General features: G+C 46.3%; 2 protein-coding genes across 2 annotated transcripts; one reads left to right on the top strand and one right to left on the bottom strand.

Moving 5' to 3' along the window:
• The first annotated feature begins 10,824 nt into the window (after window positions 1–10,824).
• LOC136516358 (anthocyanidin 5,3-O-glucosyltransferase-like) lies at window positions 10,825–12,955 on the top strand. The gene has a single exon (XM_066509740.1). It carries the CDS (start codon window positions 11,362–11,364, stop codon window positions 12,790–12,792), a length of 1,431 nt encoding a protein of 476 aa, XP_066365837.1. The 5' UTR covers window positions 10,825–11,361; the 3' UTR covers window positions 12,793–12,955.
• Window positions 12,956–13,137: 182 nt separating this feature from the next.
• On the bottom strand, window positions 13,138–14,798 carry LOC136516357 (anthocyanidin 5,3-O-glucosyltransferase-like). Its single transcript, XM_066509739.1, has one exon. It carries the CDS (start codon window positions 14,707–14,709, stop codon window positions 13,273–13,275), a length of 1,437 nt encoding a protein of 478 aa, XP_066365836.1. The 5' UTR covers window positions 14,710–14,798; the 3' UTR covers window positions 13,138–13,272.
• Window positions 14,799–18,939: the final 4,141 nt, after the last annotated feature.

Below are 18,939 nucleotides of genomic sequence, written 5' to 3'. Positions count from 1 at the left end.
TCATCGGGATCAATGATAGCATAGACATTTTCGATCACTTCCCATACTTGATCATTGATTGAACCAAGATACATCCTCATCTTTATCTTCCAATAACCATAACATGTGCCATCAAAGAACGGTGGTTTGCCCCCCACATGGTTGAACACAACTTGAGCCATAATTTGACACTGAGGTTGTTAAGCCTTTAATCAAACGGTGACCACGGCTCTGATACCACTTGAAAGGTCCTAATATGGCTAGAGGGGGGGTGAATAGCCTATTTAAAAATCTACAAATCAACTAGAGCAATTTGATTAGTATGACAAATAGCGTAATGCAAACTTGCTCTAGCTCTACAAGGGTTGCAAGCCACCTATCCAACAATTCTAGTTGCAATGATTACTTAGCCACACAAATTTGCTACTCTAAAGAGCTCAACTAGATGAATGTAAACAATAAAGCAAGCTCTCAATTCTAATTACATTAAAGAGCTTGTATCAACTAGTTTGCGAGAATGTAAGCAAGTAAGTCAGGTGATTATACCGCCGTATAGAGGATGAACCAATCACAAGATGAAGATCAAGCCAATCACCGGGAGAATGCAAATGACAAGAGACAACCGATTTTTCTCCCGAGGTTCACGTGCTTGCCAACATGCTAGTCCCTGTTGTGTCGACCAACACTTGGTGGTTCGGCGGCTAAGAGGTGTTTCACAAACCTCGTCCACATGATAGGACACCGCAAGAACCGACCCACAAGTGAGGTAACTCAATGACACGAGCAATTTACTAGAGTTACCTTTCGGCACTCCACCGAGGAAGGTATAACTCCCCTCACAATCACCGAAGGCGGCCACGAACAATCACCAACTCATGCCGATCCTCCACCGCTGCTCCAACCGTCTAGGTGGTGGCAACCACCAAAAGAAACAAGCGAAATCCGCAGCACAACACGAATACCAAGTGCCTCTAGATGCAATCACTCAAGCAATGCACTGGGATTCTCTCCCAATCTCACAATGATGATGGATCAATGATGGAGATGAGTGGGAGGGCTTTGGCTAAGCTCACAAGGTTGCTATGTCAATGAAAATGTGCAAAGGTTACCCCTTGAGCCGGCCATGGGGCTTTAAATAGAGCCCCCACGAAATAGAGCCGTTATACCCCTTCACTGGGCAAAACGCGCTCTGACCGGACGCTCCGGTCAGACTGACCGGACCCTGGACTCAGCGTCCGGCCCACTGACTTTTGCCACGTGTCACTCTAAGTTAAAACTGAACCATCAGATCACACCGGCTAAGTGCTGACCGGACGCTCCGGCTAAACTGACCGGACGCTGCAGCTTCAGCGTCCGGTCGAGTACAGTAAGGGTCCAAATCTGTTTTTCCTCGACCGGACACAGCCCAACGTCCAGTGGTATACCCTAGCTACTGTACCGCTAGGTCAGCGTGACCGGACGCAGGCAGTCAGTGTCCGGTGCATTCAGATCCAGCGTCCGGTCACTTGATCGACGCTGGCATCTCCTCTGTCTTCTTCACCCTTGCTCAAATGTGCTAACCACCAAGTGTATCACCTTGTGCACATGTGTTAGCATATTTTCACAAATATCTTCAAGGGTGTTAGTACTCCACTAGATCCTAAATGCATATGCAATGAATTAAAGCATCTAGTGACACTTTGATAACCGCATTTCGATACGAGTTTCACTCCTCTTAATAGTACGGCTATCTATCCTAAATGTGATCACACTCACTAAGTGTCTTGATCACTAAAACAAAATAGCTCCTACATTATATCCATTTGTCTTGAGCCTTTTGTTTTTCTCTTTCTTCTTTTCCAAGTTCAAGCATTTGATCATCACCATGCCATCACCATTGTCATGATCTTCATCATTGCTTCATCACTTGGAGTAGTGCTACCTATCTCATAATCACTTTGATAAACTAGGTTAGCACTTAGGGTTTCATCAATTAACCAAAACTAAACTAGAGCTTTCACCGCCCGCGCCCGCACCCCCCCCCTCTCTGCAGCGAGCAAGCTCGCCCAGTGTCCATCGTCTCCTGCTGTTCTCTTGCTGCTCCACGGGTTTTGTAAGACTGATATCCTTCCCTGTACAATGATGAATAACTGTTTCAGTCATGTTATCTACTAAGGCTTGGGGATTGTGCAATGATGATCTTTTTCATACTGAGACAATGGAATTGTTTAGTGATGATTACATAATTATTGCATCTTTCCATGAATACAATGATGATTGATTGTTTCATTCATGTTATCTACTGAGGCTTGGGGATTGTGCAATGATTATCTTTTTTATATCGAGACAATGGAATTGTGCAGTGATGATTATATAATTATTGCATCCTTCCATGAATCTTGCTATTTTCGGCGGTTTTGTGGTGACAATGTCGTTATATTAGTCGCGCATTTTATCCATTTGTTGGTCACCATACATCCATTGTCAATGGTGTCTTTGCTTCGTACAATTTATTCTTCTATTACTGAGCACACACCAATGCCAATGATGTATTTGCAGTTGGGCTTGCTAGCAAAGGTGATTTCTTTATATTTCTAGGCTACACCTATACATTGGCTTCGTTCTTTGGTTCCTATTCTATGGTTCTTACAATGAATATGATTTTCCTGTCTAAAATATGATCTTCCTCCTACGTGATGTCAGCTCGGTCACTGGAATCTGGAGTATAACTCTGCAACCTTGATATAACTTTGGTATATGGATGTTCATATTTTTTTCACCAAGAGGCGTACAATTGGAAGGTTCTAATTTCTATAAGCTACATTGGCTAAATTGGTGCGTTAATTCTGTAAAAGAACTGAATGCTCCATAGTAAGCGATCTACAGGTTTGTTAGTGTATATACTTAGACATCTTGTGGACTACAATAAGTTAGCTGATCGCTAAATTCTAACATAAAATATTAAATGTTAAATCCTAAAGTTAAATAATTATATTGGTGTGCATAGCCATGTAGCCCAGTGCCTGATGGATACTTTCCTTGGATACATGGTATTTCATTACAAAGAGGTTAACAAGATATCCATGGTATTTCATTACAAATAGGTTAACAAGATGGCTGTAGCATTCAAATCCTTCAGGCCTTACATTTCAGCCATCTACGATGGAATCTGAAAACAAAAATTAATGTGTTTGAATTTGAATATCTCAGTTATAGAGATTTACATGTGTCATTTTCAGAAATTTTTTGATAATTAGGTTTGTGGAGGTTCATTTGTTCTTTTCTTTGCCACCTATTTTTGGCTCAGATTTTCATAACTGTTGCTATGTTTAGTGGACTGGTGATCTTTTCTCCTACATCCCTAGATGTGGTTCCACTTCTCCACGTAGCTGCGCAATCCATTTGATGGCCTCGACAAAACTGAGTGAGGAGTAAGAATTACAAGGTCCTTGATTTACAGGTTCATAACTTGCTTCAAGCCTCATTCGTAACAAGGATTTTTTTTAGTGCATAGCATACAGATTGCTAGGTTCAGCAAATTCAGACTGATGTCATACCTAAATTTATTCACTATTTTGTTGGATGATATGCTACGCCTGATAAAATTATTCTTTTCGCAATATGGTGACCAGCTGCTACCTCCGACAGAAATGGCAATGAAAAATCTAACCGACAATTCCTGCCTTTTATTTTCACCTTCTAATTGATATTTCAATGCTTCATCGCATTACTGCTTCTATTGAGATATCTTGCCATTTTTCATATGGATCAATTTTTACAGGAAATTAAAATAGTTGAGTTTCGTTGTCCATGGCCCATGGGTATGTTGCGATGTCAGATCTATCTTTTTTTTTTGGTACCTGGTGCTTTTTGTGCTGCTGCTCTCCTAGGCTACGAAAATACTATTGTTCAAATCTGCAGTCCCTCTCATCGAGCGTTACCTTTGGGTTCTTTAGGTTTAAAGTTCTAATGCCCTTCTTTACAGACAATACTGATTGTACCTGCCATCTGAAGCTTGGTTGTTTTTCCACATTTGAATTATTGATTTTTTTAGGCTTCCAAAGTGCCTGTTCTGTTTGTTTTCTCATGCACCTTATCCTTACATATCTACATTTGATTTTTTCCTAATCTGGTGAGCTCCTTTTAACAATGGTCCGCTCTAAACTTATATAGTAATTGTTTCCTTGTTTCATTAGGGTCCCTGCTGTTGAGGTTTGGTATTTTCTTTGTTACCACATTGGAAATGCAGAACGTTGGAGCAAACATGTGCAGTTTGGCACACGTCCCTCCCTCTTGCCAATTCTGATCACTTCATCTTTCAGGTAACACATCCTCATACAAAGGCCGGCATAACAAATTTTACTTGCCAGGGCCACCTTCTAGCCAATTACGTCCAGAATCTTTGTTCCTGTTGGTTCAGTACAGTCAGGATTTTGCATTAATAGGTTGCAGCTACACTGAAATTATCATTGACTTGCAGTGGTTTTTGCCTCGCGTGATCTTTTCATGCATTGCATCAGGTAGTTCTCAGTTCAGTACTTGGTTATGATATTGTGCTACGGCAATTTCTTAGCTTTACATGAACGAGTTAAATAGATAATTGGGCCTTTGCCATTTGGATGTCTACACCACCTGTCACTCGCAGTCCATCTCATAATAGACAGATGGAGGTACTTGTTCCTATAAGAAAGAAACTTTCCATTCCCCATGATAGACACATCATAAACAGTATTGTATGTGAAATGTTTGTCTCAACCTTGCTTCTTTACTACCTCAGCTATATTGTCCTTCTTGTCCTTAGGGGTACAGTTTCCTGGTCATCCCTTTTATTGCATTTCCTGGTTAACTACATTATACCTTCCTTGGCAAAACCATGGATCATTCCATTGGATGAAGAAAAGATTATGTTGTTTGAGGACATACGATGTTAACTGCATGAATATAACAGTTTGCGATTTTTTTCCTTATGGCTTAGACCAATGAGATGTAGATAACTCACACTGTCAATTAGGTGGATTACATTTTTGGATTCATACATAGGATTACTGTCGGGGTTATGACCCCGGGGTGTCTCAAGATATCGATTAGTCAGTTGGCCAAGCAGCCCACAATACATCGGCTAGCAAAAGCCCGAACGACTGAGGTCCAGCTAAGCCAAGCGAACCAGGCCAGACGCCAAGGTCAGGATCAGCCACAACCCCTTCCTTCTGTCTTAGACTCACGACCCCTTCACCATCCCGACCCTTAGGAGGAACGGGGAGAGGTCGAGCCTAGCTAAGCGTCCTTGCTCTGACAAGGATAAGCACGCCGCACTGACCTCGCAAGGACCGAGGGGACAACAGTCACCTCGGTCCGGTCAGACGCCATCCCTACGCCATGTTGTGCAGACAAGACAACACCGCACGGCGCTGACTACCAGTACAGCAACCCTCCGTCCAAATATGGTCCGACAAGACGCGTGTACGATTCTACCCACTATGGGGATGGGATCCACGACGGAGGCCATGACTTAGAGGCCAACCGGACCGGCGGGACTCATGACCCCAACGATCGGGGTCGTGGCCCTCAGCTCCTCAAGACACCAGGCGATTGGCGACCTGGGGGCGGCTACCAACTCCTATACGATGCCCCCAGGAAACTAGGAGGCGATGACGAAGACCACGGCAGAGACCACGTCGCCACGACCGGCACAGTGGCACCACATCACCCCATGCCGCGACGTGGCCACAAGACCATGAAGACAATCACGCCCGGACGTGCACCACAAGACGTTGTAGCTTGCAAGCCAAGTTAGTTAGGCCTTTCCTCCGGCTCACGACCCTTCAATCGGGAGAACCTTCCTCTTTGTACATGCCCTGGCCCCGAACTCTATATAAGGGCATCCTTCCAGGACATCCAACTCTCATTCACTCATTCTTACACCGTAGAAGGGCTCCTGAAGCTTCCCTTCGGGTAGCCCGTCTCCTAGCTCTAGCTCTCCTATCTCTTCCACCATTCTTGCACCCCTATTGTAAGAACTTCAGAGCATTCAAGCGAGGAACACACACTCGATCATCTCTGAGACTGAACGTATGGCTCTGGCTTGAACCAGTATAAATTCTCGTGTCTTTTGGATGCTATCATCGTCTTCCTAGAGCAGCGCAACAATCGTATAAATTTACTAGTCCAGTTTACAAAACACCGATAATTACCGTTCGTGGTTACTGATCTGATCCTAACCAGTACCCAATTGATTGATCAAAGTTTTTATTATTTAAACATGAATATTAAAAAATGACAGTTGATTACCTTTTTCTGAATACATGGTAGTATTTGTTTTGTACTATTCTTTGCGGCAATGTAAGTTTACTCCTAGATTAGCTACAAAACCTGATTTAATTTGTTGGGAGGATCTGCATTTTATACAAAGGTTTATCATATTGGTTGTCTGATTTTCCTTACATAACCTAACATGGAGTGCATTCTTTTCAGTGATGGCCTTCCTCAGTTTAAAGGTGAATGAGTGTTACCAATTCTAAGATTCTTTTTCACCATTTTGTTAAACATTTTTTCCATAATTTTTTTTATCACTTTGCACATGACTCATAGGACACCTACAGCCTCAGATCTATAAGCAGTACATGTGGAAGAGGCTCGAAATGGTTTAAGGTGTATAGAGGTGCATTTTGTACAAAGATTTATTAGTTGTCTATTTCCATTATATAACCTAACATGGAATGCGTTCTTTTTAGTGTTGCCCTTCCTCAGTTTTAAAATAAATGGCCGTTAAGAGTACTGAGATTCTTTTCAGCGTTTTATTAGATATTTTTCCACTATTTTGTATGACTTTGCAAAGGACTCATAGGACACCTAAAGCTTCAAGCCTATACCAGCACCGTCACAGCTGCTGTATGTTCCATCCTTATCCTCCGTTAGAATGCCACCACACCATGAACCAAGCTAGGGCCTTCCGCCGTCGCGCGCAAGGGCGCGCGCCCTCCACTAGTGACCCAATAGACTGCAGTCAAACCAACAGCGTACGCGTGTTTGCCGTTCGGTAAGCACACGAGAATTGGTTCATGGCCAGAATTGAACAAAAGAACCAGGTCTAACCGCCACTGAAAGCATATGGGCATTTCTATGTGAACAAAATGTTAATAGTGTTTAAAAATTTCCAAGCGGCGTTTTGAAAAGAAAAAATGGAACAAAAAGTAGAAAATAAGCAACTGAAGCAAAATTTTGGAAAAAAATATTGAACAACAATTTAGTTGAAAAAGATGTAGACATGAAAAGAATGAAAGATGGGGTATAGGAGCACTGCCGCCATGTACATAGCCCACTGCTCCGCCATTTTTCCCATACACTACCACTGTGACATCACTGTGTGGGCACACCACTACCAGGCCTTTGTGTCATTCACAGTGTCCTTCGTACGTCGTGTTCGTTTCGTTTATAAGCCGTACTTTTTTAATCAACAAATAATATTTTTCTTTCATAATAAATCAGCCAACAGTATTTTTAGTCATGGCTTATCAGCCCAGCGAACGGGGCAATAATCACCGGGCATTGTTGGCAGTTGTAAATAAATAAATTGCAAGTATTTCAGCACGCCACTCGCACACTGGGGCCACCACCACTAAATGTAACATACGAAACATGGTGGCAATGTTTCAATGGGAGTCGGTGTTGCACGCAACATACGAAGCAGCAATGCTCCAGTGGCGATTTTTCATCTTTGTGATTAAAATGTCCAACGGGAATTGAACAGTTCGAATGTAAGCCTGGGATATCACTAACGTCTCTTTCCTCATGCTAGAGTATAAAACTCGACAGTAAAAGCCCATAAACAGAGTTAAACGTGGAAGCATACTCTATGTTCTTCTATTTTTATCTATTATATCGATTGTGAGAAACGGAATTTATTAGTCTTGTGCTACGAAGAGCCATGATTTCCTTTTACAAACTCATTATAGGAAATTTGGAACCATCTAGTGCCCGCGATTTATCCCAAGGTAGTTGCTGAACCACGCCATCGATTTTCTCCTTGGTGAAGGGCTCTCCTCCAAACAATCCAGATTAGTTTTTTAATAATGGAATAGTTGTATTCTAGCCTCCACACCAGGGTGATGTTTTAGCCATTCCTTATTACAATAGCTGCCTTGACAATAAAGCCAGCTCATAGTTCAATGAACAAAAGTGCAGAATGAGACCCAACACATTTTAACATAACCTATGTATAAACCTCCATCCTTGTTCGGCAAATATCTCCATTGTGGTGACCTAGATTAATTTGTGCTTGCAGCAAGCTTTCTATAGATTGAAATGTATGATTAGAAACATCTTGGCCAAAGGTTATCATTGTCTAGTGGACTGACTTTATCATGATGGAAGTGCCACAACATTATTCCACAAAGTTACAATATAGAGTTTAGAAACGAGAAGTGGCATTCACTATTATATATGGTAGCAAGCAACTAAAAGTTGTGTTTCAAGATACCGTTGAACTAGCCGAGCCTTACAAAAATGTATGTTGTTTATCTTTGTCCTAATTAAAGCATCATAAAGTGTATATTTTGCATGTTGCTAAAATGACCTAAATATAAATTATGAATCTATCGATGCATCTTTGTGCTCTAAACATACCGACACTAAAGCAGCCACTCGTTATTGGAAATGGGATAGAATAAACAATAATGTCTCAACTTCCACATCTGCTCCTCAAGTTCATATCATCAAGAGTAGTAGTCTCTCAGAGTGACCGAGCTTCTTGTAGAGGAGTCGATACTCGGATTGCTCCATCTGGCAAAAAGATGAAGCATCGTTGAGGACCGCACGTAGTGCGGGTGGCAAGAGCCGGTGGCTGGCTTCTTCCGCCTGTTCGGTTGGCTGGTTTATATCGTTGCTGGTTTGTGAAGAAGTACTGCTGGCTGGTTTGTGTGAGAGAAAAATATTGTTTCGGCTGAAAATTTACGATCGTTTACGACACGCCACAGCCAAACGAACAGGCTGGTTGCTCACCAGCGTTCGAGTCTTGGACTTGGCGCTGGTGTCTTAGCTAGGGTACTTTTCCCTAAATTTCTGTGCAGCTATCCTCATACGTCTATGGACCACAAAGGGAGATGACACGTCCGTCGCTAGCGAAGCTCGTGTCTTCATGAATGTCTTATAGACGTGTGTTGTGAGTAATGTCTTGAGACGTGTGTTGTGAGTAATATAGGTTCTAATCTAGCGTACATCCTAGTGGTGAGTGGTGTGTGTTAGACGTGACGTGTTGTGGGTAGTATAGGTTCTAGATTTAGCGTATACCCTAGTGGTGTGTGGTGTGTGGTGTGTGTTAGACGTGTGTTTAGTTGTATGTTTAGATTCCACAACCTGTGCTATGAGATTTGAGGAATAAAAAAAAGATAAAGCATTGTTGTAGCGAGAGAAGGAAGGTTCCTTCGTTGGTCCCTAGGAAAGGAAAAAGTCTAGATGACCCCCTCACCTATAACAATGAGTCTACTTCACCCCCCAAACTATGAAACCGTCTGTTTTACCCCCTGAACTTTCCAAAACCGTCTATTTTACCCCCTGGGTGGTTTTCAGCGGCGTTTTTGCTACAGTAACAGCGGGTTTGCTACAGTGTCAGCGGGTTTGCTACAGTGCCCGCTGGTTTGAATTTCCATTTTTTGTTTATTTTCGGTGCATTTTTGATAAATCATAGAAAAATCGTAAAATAAAAAATCTAATTTTGTTGGACTCCACATGAGTAGATCTACATAGTGAATATATAATACGGTATGCTTTAGTACAAAATTTTTACTGTAGCCTTAGATTAATTGGAAAATTTAATTTTGTCTATAATTAATTGGAATAATTCATAGCTGCAGCTTCTATGGTCCAATTGTGGTGAAATTTTTATGATACGCTAATTATTGTATGCTTGAACTATAGTAAAAATTTCGTACTCATTGGACTATGTATAACTTAGTTATAGATAAATTCTAATTAATTATAGATAAAATTAGATTTTTCAATTAATCTAAAGCTATAAAAAAAAATTGTACTAAAGCATACCGTATTATATATTCATTGTGTAGATCTACTCATGTGGAGTCCAATAAAATTAGATTTTTCATTTTATGATTTTTCTATGATTTACTATGATTTTTCAAAAATGTACCGAAAATAAATAAAAAAAAAGAAATTCAAACCAGCCGGTACTGTAGCAAACCCGCTGTTACTGTAGCAAAGACCGCCGCTGAAAACCGCCCAGGGGGTAAAATAGACGGTTTTGGAAAGTTCAGGGGGTAAAACAGACGGTTTCATAGTTTGGGGGGTGAAGTAGACTCCTTGTTATAGGTGAGGGGGTGATCTAGACTTTTTCCCCTAGGAAATAAAGCTGAATACTTGCGTTAGGGAAAGAGGTAAAGCTGTTCGGTTGTGTTAGAACAAACGAGCTGCCTCCATTGTGAGTTGATTTATCTACTTCTTTTTACCTACAGGTACTCCTATTTTTAGCTGAGGCCAACAAACTTGTTAGCCTATGGATTGGTGAAGCCCTTATCGTTTTTTAAAGAACGATCAGCTAGTGACGCAGGACACATGACGCATGCAGGTAAAGGTGAGCCAAGGAATGTGACGGCGTCAATCAAGGCGAGTCTTTTGTTCTCGGCAAACAGACATGCGGCGTGTTCAGCTCGGCTTCTCTCGGCTTATTCTCTTTCACATAACATTATTGAATCAATCAAAATCAACCGAACACCCTTCACAAACTGGATCAGCCAAACGAGCCGATGAGATTCAACCCAGCGAAACATGTACAAGAAGGGTATATTTGGAATACAGAATTTCACAAGAGGCGTATCGAAATTGCAAGAAATCAGCTCAGTTTCACTAAAAAATCTATAGAATTCAGGGGGTGGGGTGGATCTCGCGTTCTAAGCGGGCCCTCAGCGTCCATGGGTACGAGTGGGAGCTGTACGCGACTGCAGTACGCCTCTACGGCTCTTCTACCCAAGCGGCGAAGACCCCCGGGCTCCGGCGAAACTGGCTGCGTGTGTCGTTCGTCATCGCACACGAAACAGCCATGCCGGCGTGGGGTCACTTGGGAAGGTACACTCACATAGTACGTATGTTGGCGGAGTTGGCCACCCATGACCATGATACGGTACTTTTCTCAACCAGCACCAGCCGAGGCACAGACCAAGCCGCGAACTGAGAGAGGTGCAAGTCCACTACCGAGAAAAGGACCCCGGTCCATACAATTTTATTCCAGAAATATGGTGTCAGCCTCGGACATCGGTTGCTACTGTGCTGTACTAGTATATATGCGCGCAGCGGCGCAGGTGCCGCTATCGGTTCCAGATCTATTCCAACCATAACCACGAGATCCCCAGTCCGGCGAACGAATTGAAGCTCGAGCTACGCCACCGATCCAGCACCATGACGGGGAAGAAGAGGACGTTCGTGCTCTACCCTTCGCTGGGCGTCGGCCACCTGATCCCGATGGTGGAGCTGGCCAAGCACCTCCTGCGCCACGGCCACGGCGCGCTCATCGCCGTGGTCGACCCTCCCGACACCGACGCCGTGTCGGCCACCGCGGTGGCGCGCCTCGCGGCGGCCAACCCGGCCATCGCGTTCCGCCTCCTGCCGGCGCCGGCCAGCCCGGACGTCGGCGCGCACCCGGTGAAGCGCGACCTGGACACGCTCCAGCTCGCCAACCCCGCGCTCCGGGACCTCCTGCGGGACTCCCTGGCCGGCGCCGTCGACGCGCTCCTCCTCGACATGTTCTGCGGCGACGCGCTCGACGTCGCGGCGGAGCTCGGCGTGCCGGCCTACTTCTTCTTCGCCTCCGCGGCGGGGGACCTCGCCGTGTTCCTCAACCTGCCGTACCTCTACCCGACCCTGCCGTCGTCGTTCAGGGACATGGGCGAGGCGCTGGTGCGCTGCCCCGGCATGCCGCCGATCCAGGCGCTGGACATGCCGTGGACGGTGCGGGACAGGGACAGCGACGCGACCAAGGTCCGGATGTACCAGTGGAAGCGCATCCCGGAGGGGAGGCGCGTGCTGGTCAACAGCTTCGACTGGCTGGAGCCCAGGGCCCTGCGAGCGCTCGGCGACGGCGTCTGCGTGCCTGGCCGGCCGACGCCGAGAGTCTTCTGCATCGGCCCACTGGTCAACGACGGCAGCACGACGGGGGAGAGCGGCGAGAGGCACGAGTGCCTCGCGTGGCTGGACGCGCAGCCGAAGCGGAGCGTCGTGTTCCTCTGCTTCGGCAGCAAGGGCGCCTTCTCCGCCGCGCAGTTACAGGAGATCGCCCGCGGGTTGGAGAGCTCCGGCCACCGGTTCCTGTGGGTCGTGAGGAGCCCGCCGGAAGAAGAGGGCCAGTCTCCCGAACCGGACCCGGACTTGGGGCGCATGCTTCCCGCAGGGTTCTTGGACAGGAACAGAGACAGAGGCATGGTGGTGAAGAACTGGGTGCCACAGGCGCAGGTGGTGCGGCACGAGGCGGTCGGCGCATTCGTCACGCACTGCGGGTGGAACTCGGCGCTCGAGGCCATCGTGTCGGGGCTGCCCATGATATGCTGGCCATTGTACGCGGAGCAGGGTCTGAACAAGGTGTTCATGTTGGAGGAGATGAAGATCGCGGTGGCGCTGGGGAGGTACGAAGAGTTCGTCAGGGCGGCGGAGGTGGAAGCCAAGGTGAAACTGGTGATGGAGGGTGAGGAAGGGAGGATTCTTCGGGAGAGGCTCGCGGTGGCGAGGGAGAAGGCATTGGGGGCTACTATGGAAGGCGGGTCTTCTGAAATGGCATTCGCGGAGTTCTTGAGAGATTTGGACAAGAGCAGCTCCGTAAACGGAGAACGCAATTGAATTGATCAAGGTGTGCTAGTGTGGCAGATGAACTGCGAAATGATATATATATATTTGATAGTAAGAGATTAAATATTGCATCTGTAGTGTGGCAGTAAAATTGGATCAGTAGAATTGATCAAATGTGATTGTGATGGTCAATTTACATTGTTTTCTGAATCAATTCACTGATGATTGTAGCTAGTATAGCATATTCTGATTTGAGCTAGAATATGCTACTGAAGAAAGCTGGCAGTTCCTCATCACCCAGAAGATAATGCATGTATTTTTCAGCATATATTATTTGTCAACACTCACAACTCATGCTCCGCTATCTCATCGAGGCCTTCTTCAGTTTGGTGAGAATTAGAGAGAAACTGAAGAGGATTTGACCCTGCAGGTTAAAATCTCCTGAACAAACCCGGAAAGGGCACACATAGATCATAGTCCAAGCTAATATCAGGTAACAGGATCAACCATGTTGCTCACTTCTGTGCATGATCATTTGGCGAGATTCAAATCCTTCAAGAACTCTTCAAACGCCAGCGACGACGGTCCGCCATCAGCCAGCGCCTCTGCAGCCTTCTCCTTTGCCATAGCCAGCCTCTCCCTGAGCTTCTCCCCTTCCTCGGACTCCATCACCAGCCTCACCTTCTTCTCCACCTCCTCCGCCCTCACGAGCTCCTCATCGTAGCCGTCCATCACCACCCCGGCCTTGATCTCGTCCACTACAAACACCTTGTTCAGCCTCTGCTCGGCGTACATCGGCCAGCACAGCATGGGGACGCCGGCCGACGCCGCCTCCAGCACCGAGTTCCACCCGCAGTGGGTCATGAACGCGCCCGTCGCCGCGTGCCGCAGCACCTCCACCTGCGGCGCCCACATCTTCACCACCATCCCCCTGTCGCTCGTCCGCTCCAGGAAGCCCTCCGGGAGCAGCAAGTCCAGGTCCGGCTCGGGACGCGCGAGGAAGAACTTTGCCGGGTCCTCCGGTGGGCTCCGCACGACCCACAGGAACCGATGCCCGGAACTCCCCAGCCCGCGAGCGATCTCCTTAATCTGCGCCGCGGAGACGGCGCCCAGGCTGCCGAAGCAGAGGAACACCACGCTCCGCTCCGGCTGTGCGTCCAGCCACGACAGGCACACGTGCCGCTCCCCTTCCTCCGCCGCCTCCTCGCCCTTGACGATCAGTGGGCCGATGGGGTACACCGGCGGTGTGGGGCGGCCAGGGACGCAGACGCCGTCCCTGAGTGCCCTGACGACCCGCGCCTCCAGCCACTCGTAGGTGTTGATTAGCACGCCCTGCGCCTCTGGGATGCGACCGTAGTGCACGATCCGCGAGGCGCAGGTCCGATTCGTGCGGTCGAGGACAGTGTGAGGCATGTCCGAAGCCGGGATCGGCGGGACGCCGGGGAACTGAAGGAGCGCCTTGCCCATGTCTTTGAAGCTGGGGCCGCCCTCCGTCGTGGCGAAGTAGTGGGGAAGGTAGAGGAACGTGGCGAGGACGCCAGCGCAGGAGGTGTAGTAGAAGTAGGCCGGGATGCCGGTGGATGCGGCCGCGTCGAGCGCGTCGCCGCAGAAGAGGTCGAGCACGAGCCCGGCGACGGAGGGAAGGGAGCGGAGGAAGGCGGTGAGGGAGGGGACTGTGAGGCGGAGCGCGTCGAGCATCTGGAGGAAGGGGTCCGGGTCAGGGGCAGGGTAGTCCGGGGCCGGGAGGTGGTGGAAGGAGACGGCAGGGTTGGCGGCCGCGAGCGCGGCGACGGCGGATGCGGAGGAGGCGAAGTAGTCGGCAGTGGAGGCCGGCGGGGTCGGCACGGCGATGATGACAGCGAGGCCGCGGCGGAGGAGCTGCTTGGCGAGCTCCACCATGGGGATCAGGTGGCCCACGCCGAGGCAGGCGTGCAGCACCACGGTCGGGTTAGGACTGGGCTCCGCCATCGGCGCGAGGACGAGCCGCCGAGGTGAATTCTCCCCCTCATCAACTGGTGGTCGAGTAGACTACCAGACAGTGGATTTTTCTGTCTTCAGCCGGAATGTGTTTTTTTTTTTAGCCTAGCCGGAATGTGTTATTTACACCGATTCTGGCTCAAACAAACAAATCTACCGCATATTTTTTTACTAAATTTGTCTGATTTCTGTAATTATGTTTTAAAATTTATATTACAAATGTCTACTTAATCATATTTAAAAAAAAAATCTGTGAAAGGATCAAGATGTCCAAAAGGATGGTATCGGTGAAGACAGTGAAGAATCAATTAAACAGCGGGCACCTTCTCATTCTCATTTTTATCATCGGATGAGCAACTTGATGAATCAATATCCGTGAGCCAATCACCAACGATGTATGACTTGCCATTCTTCTTCTTGTATAGCTTGTTTTTTTTTTCTCATCATCATCTTCATCACTTGAGTCATTTTTTTGTCCTTCTACTTCTTTTTATACTTGTTTTTCTTGGACTTGGGGCATTGATGAGCTAGATGACCAAGTTCTCCATAATTATAGCAATTCATCTCGGAGGTTGGCTTCCTTCTATTGCTAGTGAAAAATTTCTTCTTCTTGCCATCAAACTTGACACCGTTCTTGTTGAGCTTCTTAAGCATCTTGGCGGTTCTTCTCATCAAGAGAGCAAGACTTGCATCATCAATTTTATCATCACTTGAGCTCTCATGTTCAACTCTTGCTTTGCCTTTCTTCTCTTGGCTAGCCTTTCTTGGTGGAAGAAGAGTCATCTTGTGGTGTGATGTGCTAATACATCTCATGTGCATTGATCTTTCCTAATATTTGAGTTGGTGTAGCGGTGAAAAGATCACCTTGATAAAGCACGGTCACAATATGCCTATATTTATCAATGGGGGGACACTCAATATTTTTTTATAACATCGGAGGGTTGCATTTGTGTAAGTCCTAGCCCATTCACTTCCTCTACAAGAACATTCAAGCGTGAGTATATCTCATTAGCACTTTCTTTAGGGAGCATCTCAAATGAACTAAGCTTTTTCATAACAAGATAGCATTCCTCACGCTCACTCTTTGTTCCCTCATAGAGCGTAAAATATCCGACCATAGTGTATGTGTGTCCTTGTGATTCCGCATACGGTTAAAACATCTTTTTAAAGGCCTATAAAGATGGTGTTTCTAGTCTTTGTATTTTATTTCTCGTAATTAACTTCGTCTCCTTGAAGGTGTGTGGGATCCTTAGATTTTGGGAAGCCTTGTGAGGCAGCTTTAAGAATTCCAACATCTAAAGCTTCTAAATAAGCCTCCATGTGGATTTTTCAATAAGGAAAATCATCTCCCTCAAAGATAGGAGGAGGTCCATCCCGTGGGACATCTTTCTCTAGGTGGTTAAGCCTAATTTAGCGAGCACAAGACTCCGTACCAATTGAAAGCATCAAGATGCCCAAGAGGGGGGGTGAATTGTGTTAATTCTAAATTCTTTGCAATAATTAAGTCCTACACTTAGCCCACTTCACCTCTTGTGCCTAGAATGTGATTCTATTAATATACCGCACAAAAGTTTTGTACCCTAAGTTCCAATCCTACTCTAGCATGACAATTTTAGGAATGTAAAGACATGAAATGAATTGCTCAAATGTAAATGCTTAAAGTAAAGAGCGAGAAAGGAACGCGGCGATGTTTTGCCGAGATATCAGAGAGTCGTCACTCTCCACTAGTCCTCGTTGGTCTGCGCAAGAATCAAGTGCTCTCTACGGGCTGATTCTTCGACACTTCATCGCAGTGAATCATCCACAACCGCTCATAACTTGAGTTGGGTCATCCACAAGCTCCGTTGGATGATCACCAAACTCCCAATCACCACCGAGCCATCTAGGTGATGGCGATCACCAAGAGTAACAAGCACAAACTCTCACTTGACCACGACAAGCCTAATGAGAAGGGTGGATACACACTTGCTACTCTCCTTGCACTAATGAGGCCTTAATCTTGAATTCTCAAATCTCAATCACCTCACTAGGCTCATGCTCTCCTTTGCACTCTCAATGGTGTTTCTCAGTTGAGAAAATGGGCAAGAGTCCTCCCTTGGATGAATGGAGTAAGTATTTATACCCTCTCATTCAAAACATAACGTTTGGAGGCTGAGTCATCACTCTGCGGGGTGACCGAACGCTCCGGTCAGAGTGACCAGACACTCCGATCAGTTATCCCTGCCACTATGTCAGAAAGAGCCATTAAGTTCTGATCGGACTCTGACCTATGTCCGGTCAGCACTGACCGGACGCGTTCGGTCAAGAAAAACGCTCTCTGGAACCTTATTGATGTTGACCGGACGCTAGCACTCAGAGTCCGGTCACTTCGCTGTTCAGTGTCTGGTCAGTTACCGGATCCTGACCAGCGCCTAGTCAGCACTGACCAGACGCGTCCGATTAGGAAAATCCATCTCTAGAACATCTTTGGAGTTGATCGAACGCAGGCACCCAACGTCCGATCACTTTTCACTCAGCGTCCAGTCACAATTAGACGACTTCAGTTGATCAAATGAACTGACCGGACTCACCCTCCAGCATTCGGTCACAACTAGACCAGCGTCCGGTCAGTCATTTGACCCTCCATTCACTTTCAACTCGAAATTCTATGTGAATGAAGTTTGCTCCAATTAATCTTATGGCTATTCCTAAGCTATCTGGTGCTAGATTTGACAAGTTTGCACCATACCTAACCCACTAGTCTCACCTAGGTCAAGCTACTAGTTCATACCCCCTTAATAGTACGGCCAAAGAAAAAAACAAAGTCCTAAACTACTCTAAGTGTCTCTTCAACACCAAACGACACTTAGAACTAGTCCATCCTTAACCTTGTTGTCCATCCTTTAAAAACCGAAATGATTTCCATCGACGGGGGCATGACAACGATGATTGCCCAATCAATTACCATTACCATGACCTAACTTAAATTGCCGCTGCAAAACACACGTTAGTTATAGTAATCTTATGTCGTCATTAATCACCAAAACCCAACTAGAGGCCTAGATGCTTTCAATCTCCCCCCTTTTTGGTGATTGATGACAACACAACCTTGAGTATGTAGAAGAGATTAGTGAGGTTTTCAACATGCTTGGTTCATATAAGCTTTTGACAATAAGTACAAAGGAGTTAGACATGCTTATACGACCCAAGCCAACATGATGTACTCAATAGATATGAATTAAGCATGAGTATAAGAAGTAAAGCTCATTTGAATCAGAGTAAAACACGGAAGCAAAGCAAATGAGCATAACTAAGTTATATGACATATATATAAATCAAAGTAGAGAGCACACATGCCACATAAGTATCACAATCACATGTATGTAATGCAATGCATGAAAGTAAACGTGAATACATAGAGTATCACACATAAGAAACGAAAAGTAACGAATCACATGCTCCCCCTAGATGTACCGCTCCCCCTAGATCTAACATACTCAATCCCTCTCCCCCTTTGGCGTCAAGCACCAAAACTTAAGGGTCGGATGGCAGAACAGGAGCAGACGAGTCAGGCGCTGAGGTGCGGTGAGAAATCTAGAACTGAGCAGCATCATCCTCTGACCTTGAGCTCTGAGCGGTCTGACCCTCTGTCGCTGGAAGTGAAGGTGAAGCGGTCTGAGTCTACTCAATAACTGGTGCAGCCTGTGACTCTAGAAGTATCACTATAGGAAGTGGAGCCACATTTGTTACTGTCGCTGTCGCTGAAACAACTGAAGTAACTGGCTCGGACGATGCAACAGATGACGGGATCATCTCAGTAGTCCTAGTAATAGGAGCAACTATGGTAGGGACAGGGACTCGTGGCTCTAGAGGTGTAGGCTGCCCTATAAGCTCACTGAATGTAGCACCAAGACTCCTGAAAATTAGGGTGTCCATCACTGGCACTGAGGAACTCTGAGGTGGAGTGAAGCCAGTAACAATAGAAGTAAAGTGAGGACCCTGAGCTATCACTAGTGAGGCAAACCACTAGGACACCTGCTCTGTAGGTGAAGCAAACTGAGTAGCTTATGGTCCCTAACTATGAAGCCCACTAGGCTGTACAGCTAGAGTCACTGAAGTGGTGGCAGGCTGGCTGATCTGAGGTGTAGACTATGGAGGAGCGGCCCCGATAGTAGTAAAGACATGCTGCATAAAGCCAAGTAACTGCTACTAGATCATAAGCTGCCGCTGCTGCATGGCTTG

The sequence above is a fragment of the Miscanthus floridulus genome, chromosome 17, assembly GCF_019320115.1.
Source record: "Miscanthus floridulus cultivar M001 chromosome 17, ASM1932011v1, whole genome shotgun sequence".
NCBI classification, from domain to species: domain Eukaryota; kingdom Viridiplantae; phylum Streptophyta; class Magnoliopsida; order Poales; family Poaceae; genus Miscanthus; species Miscanthus floridulus.
This window is presented reverse-complemented; position numbering and strand designations above follow the sequence as displayed.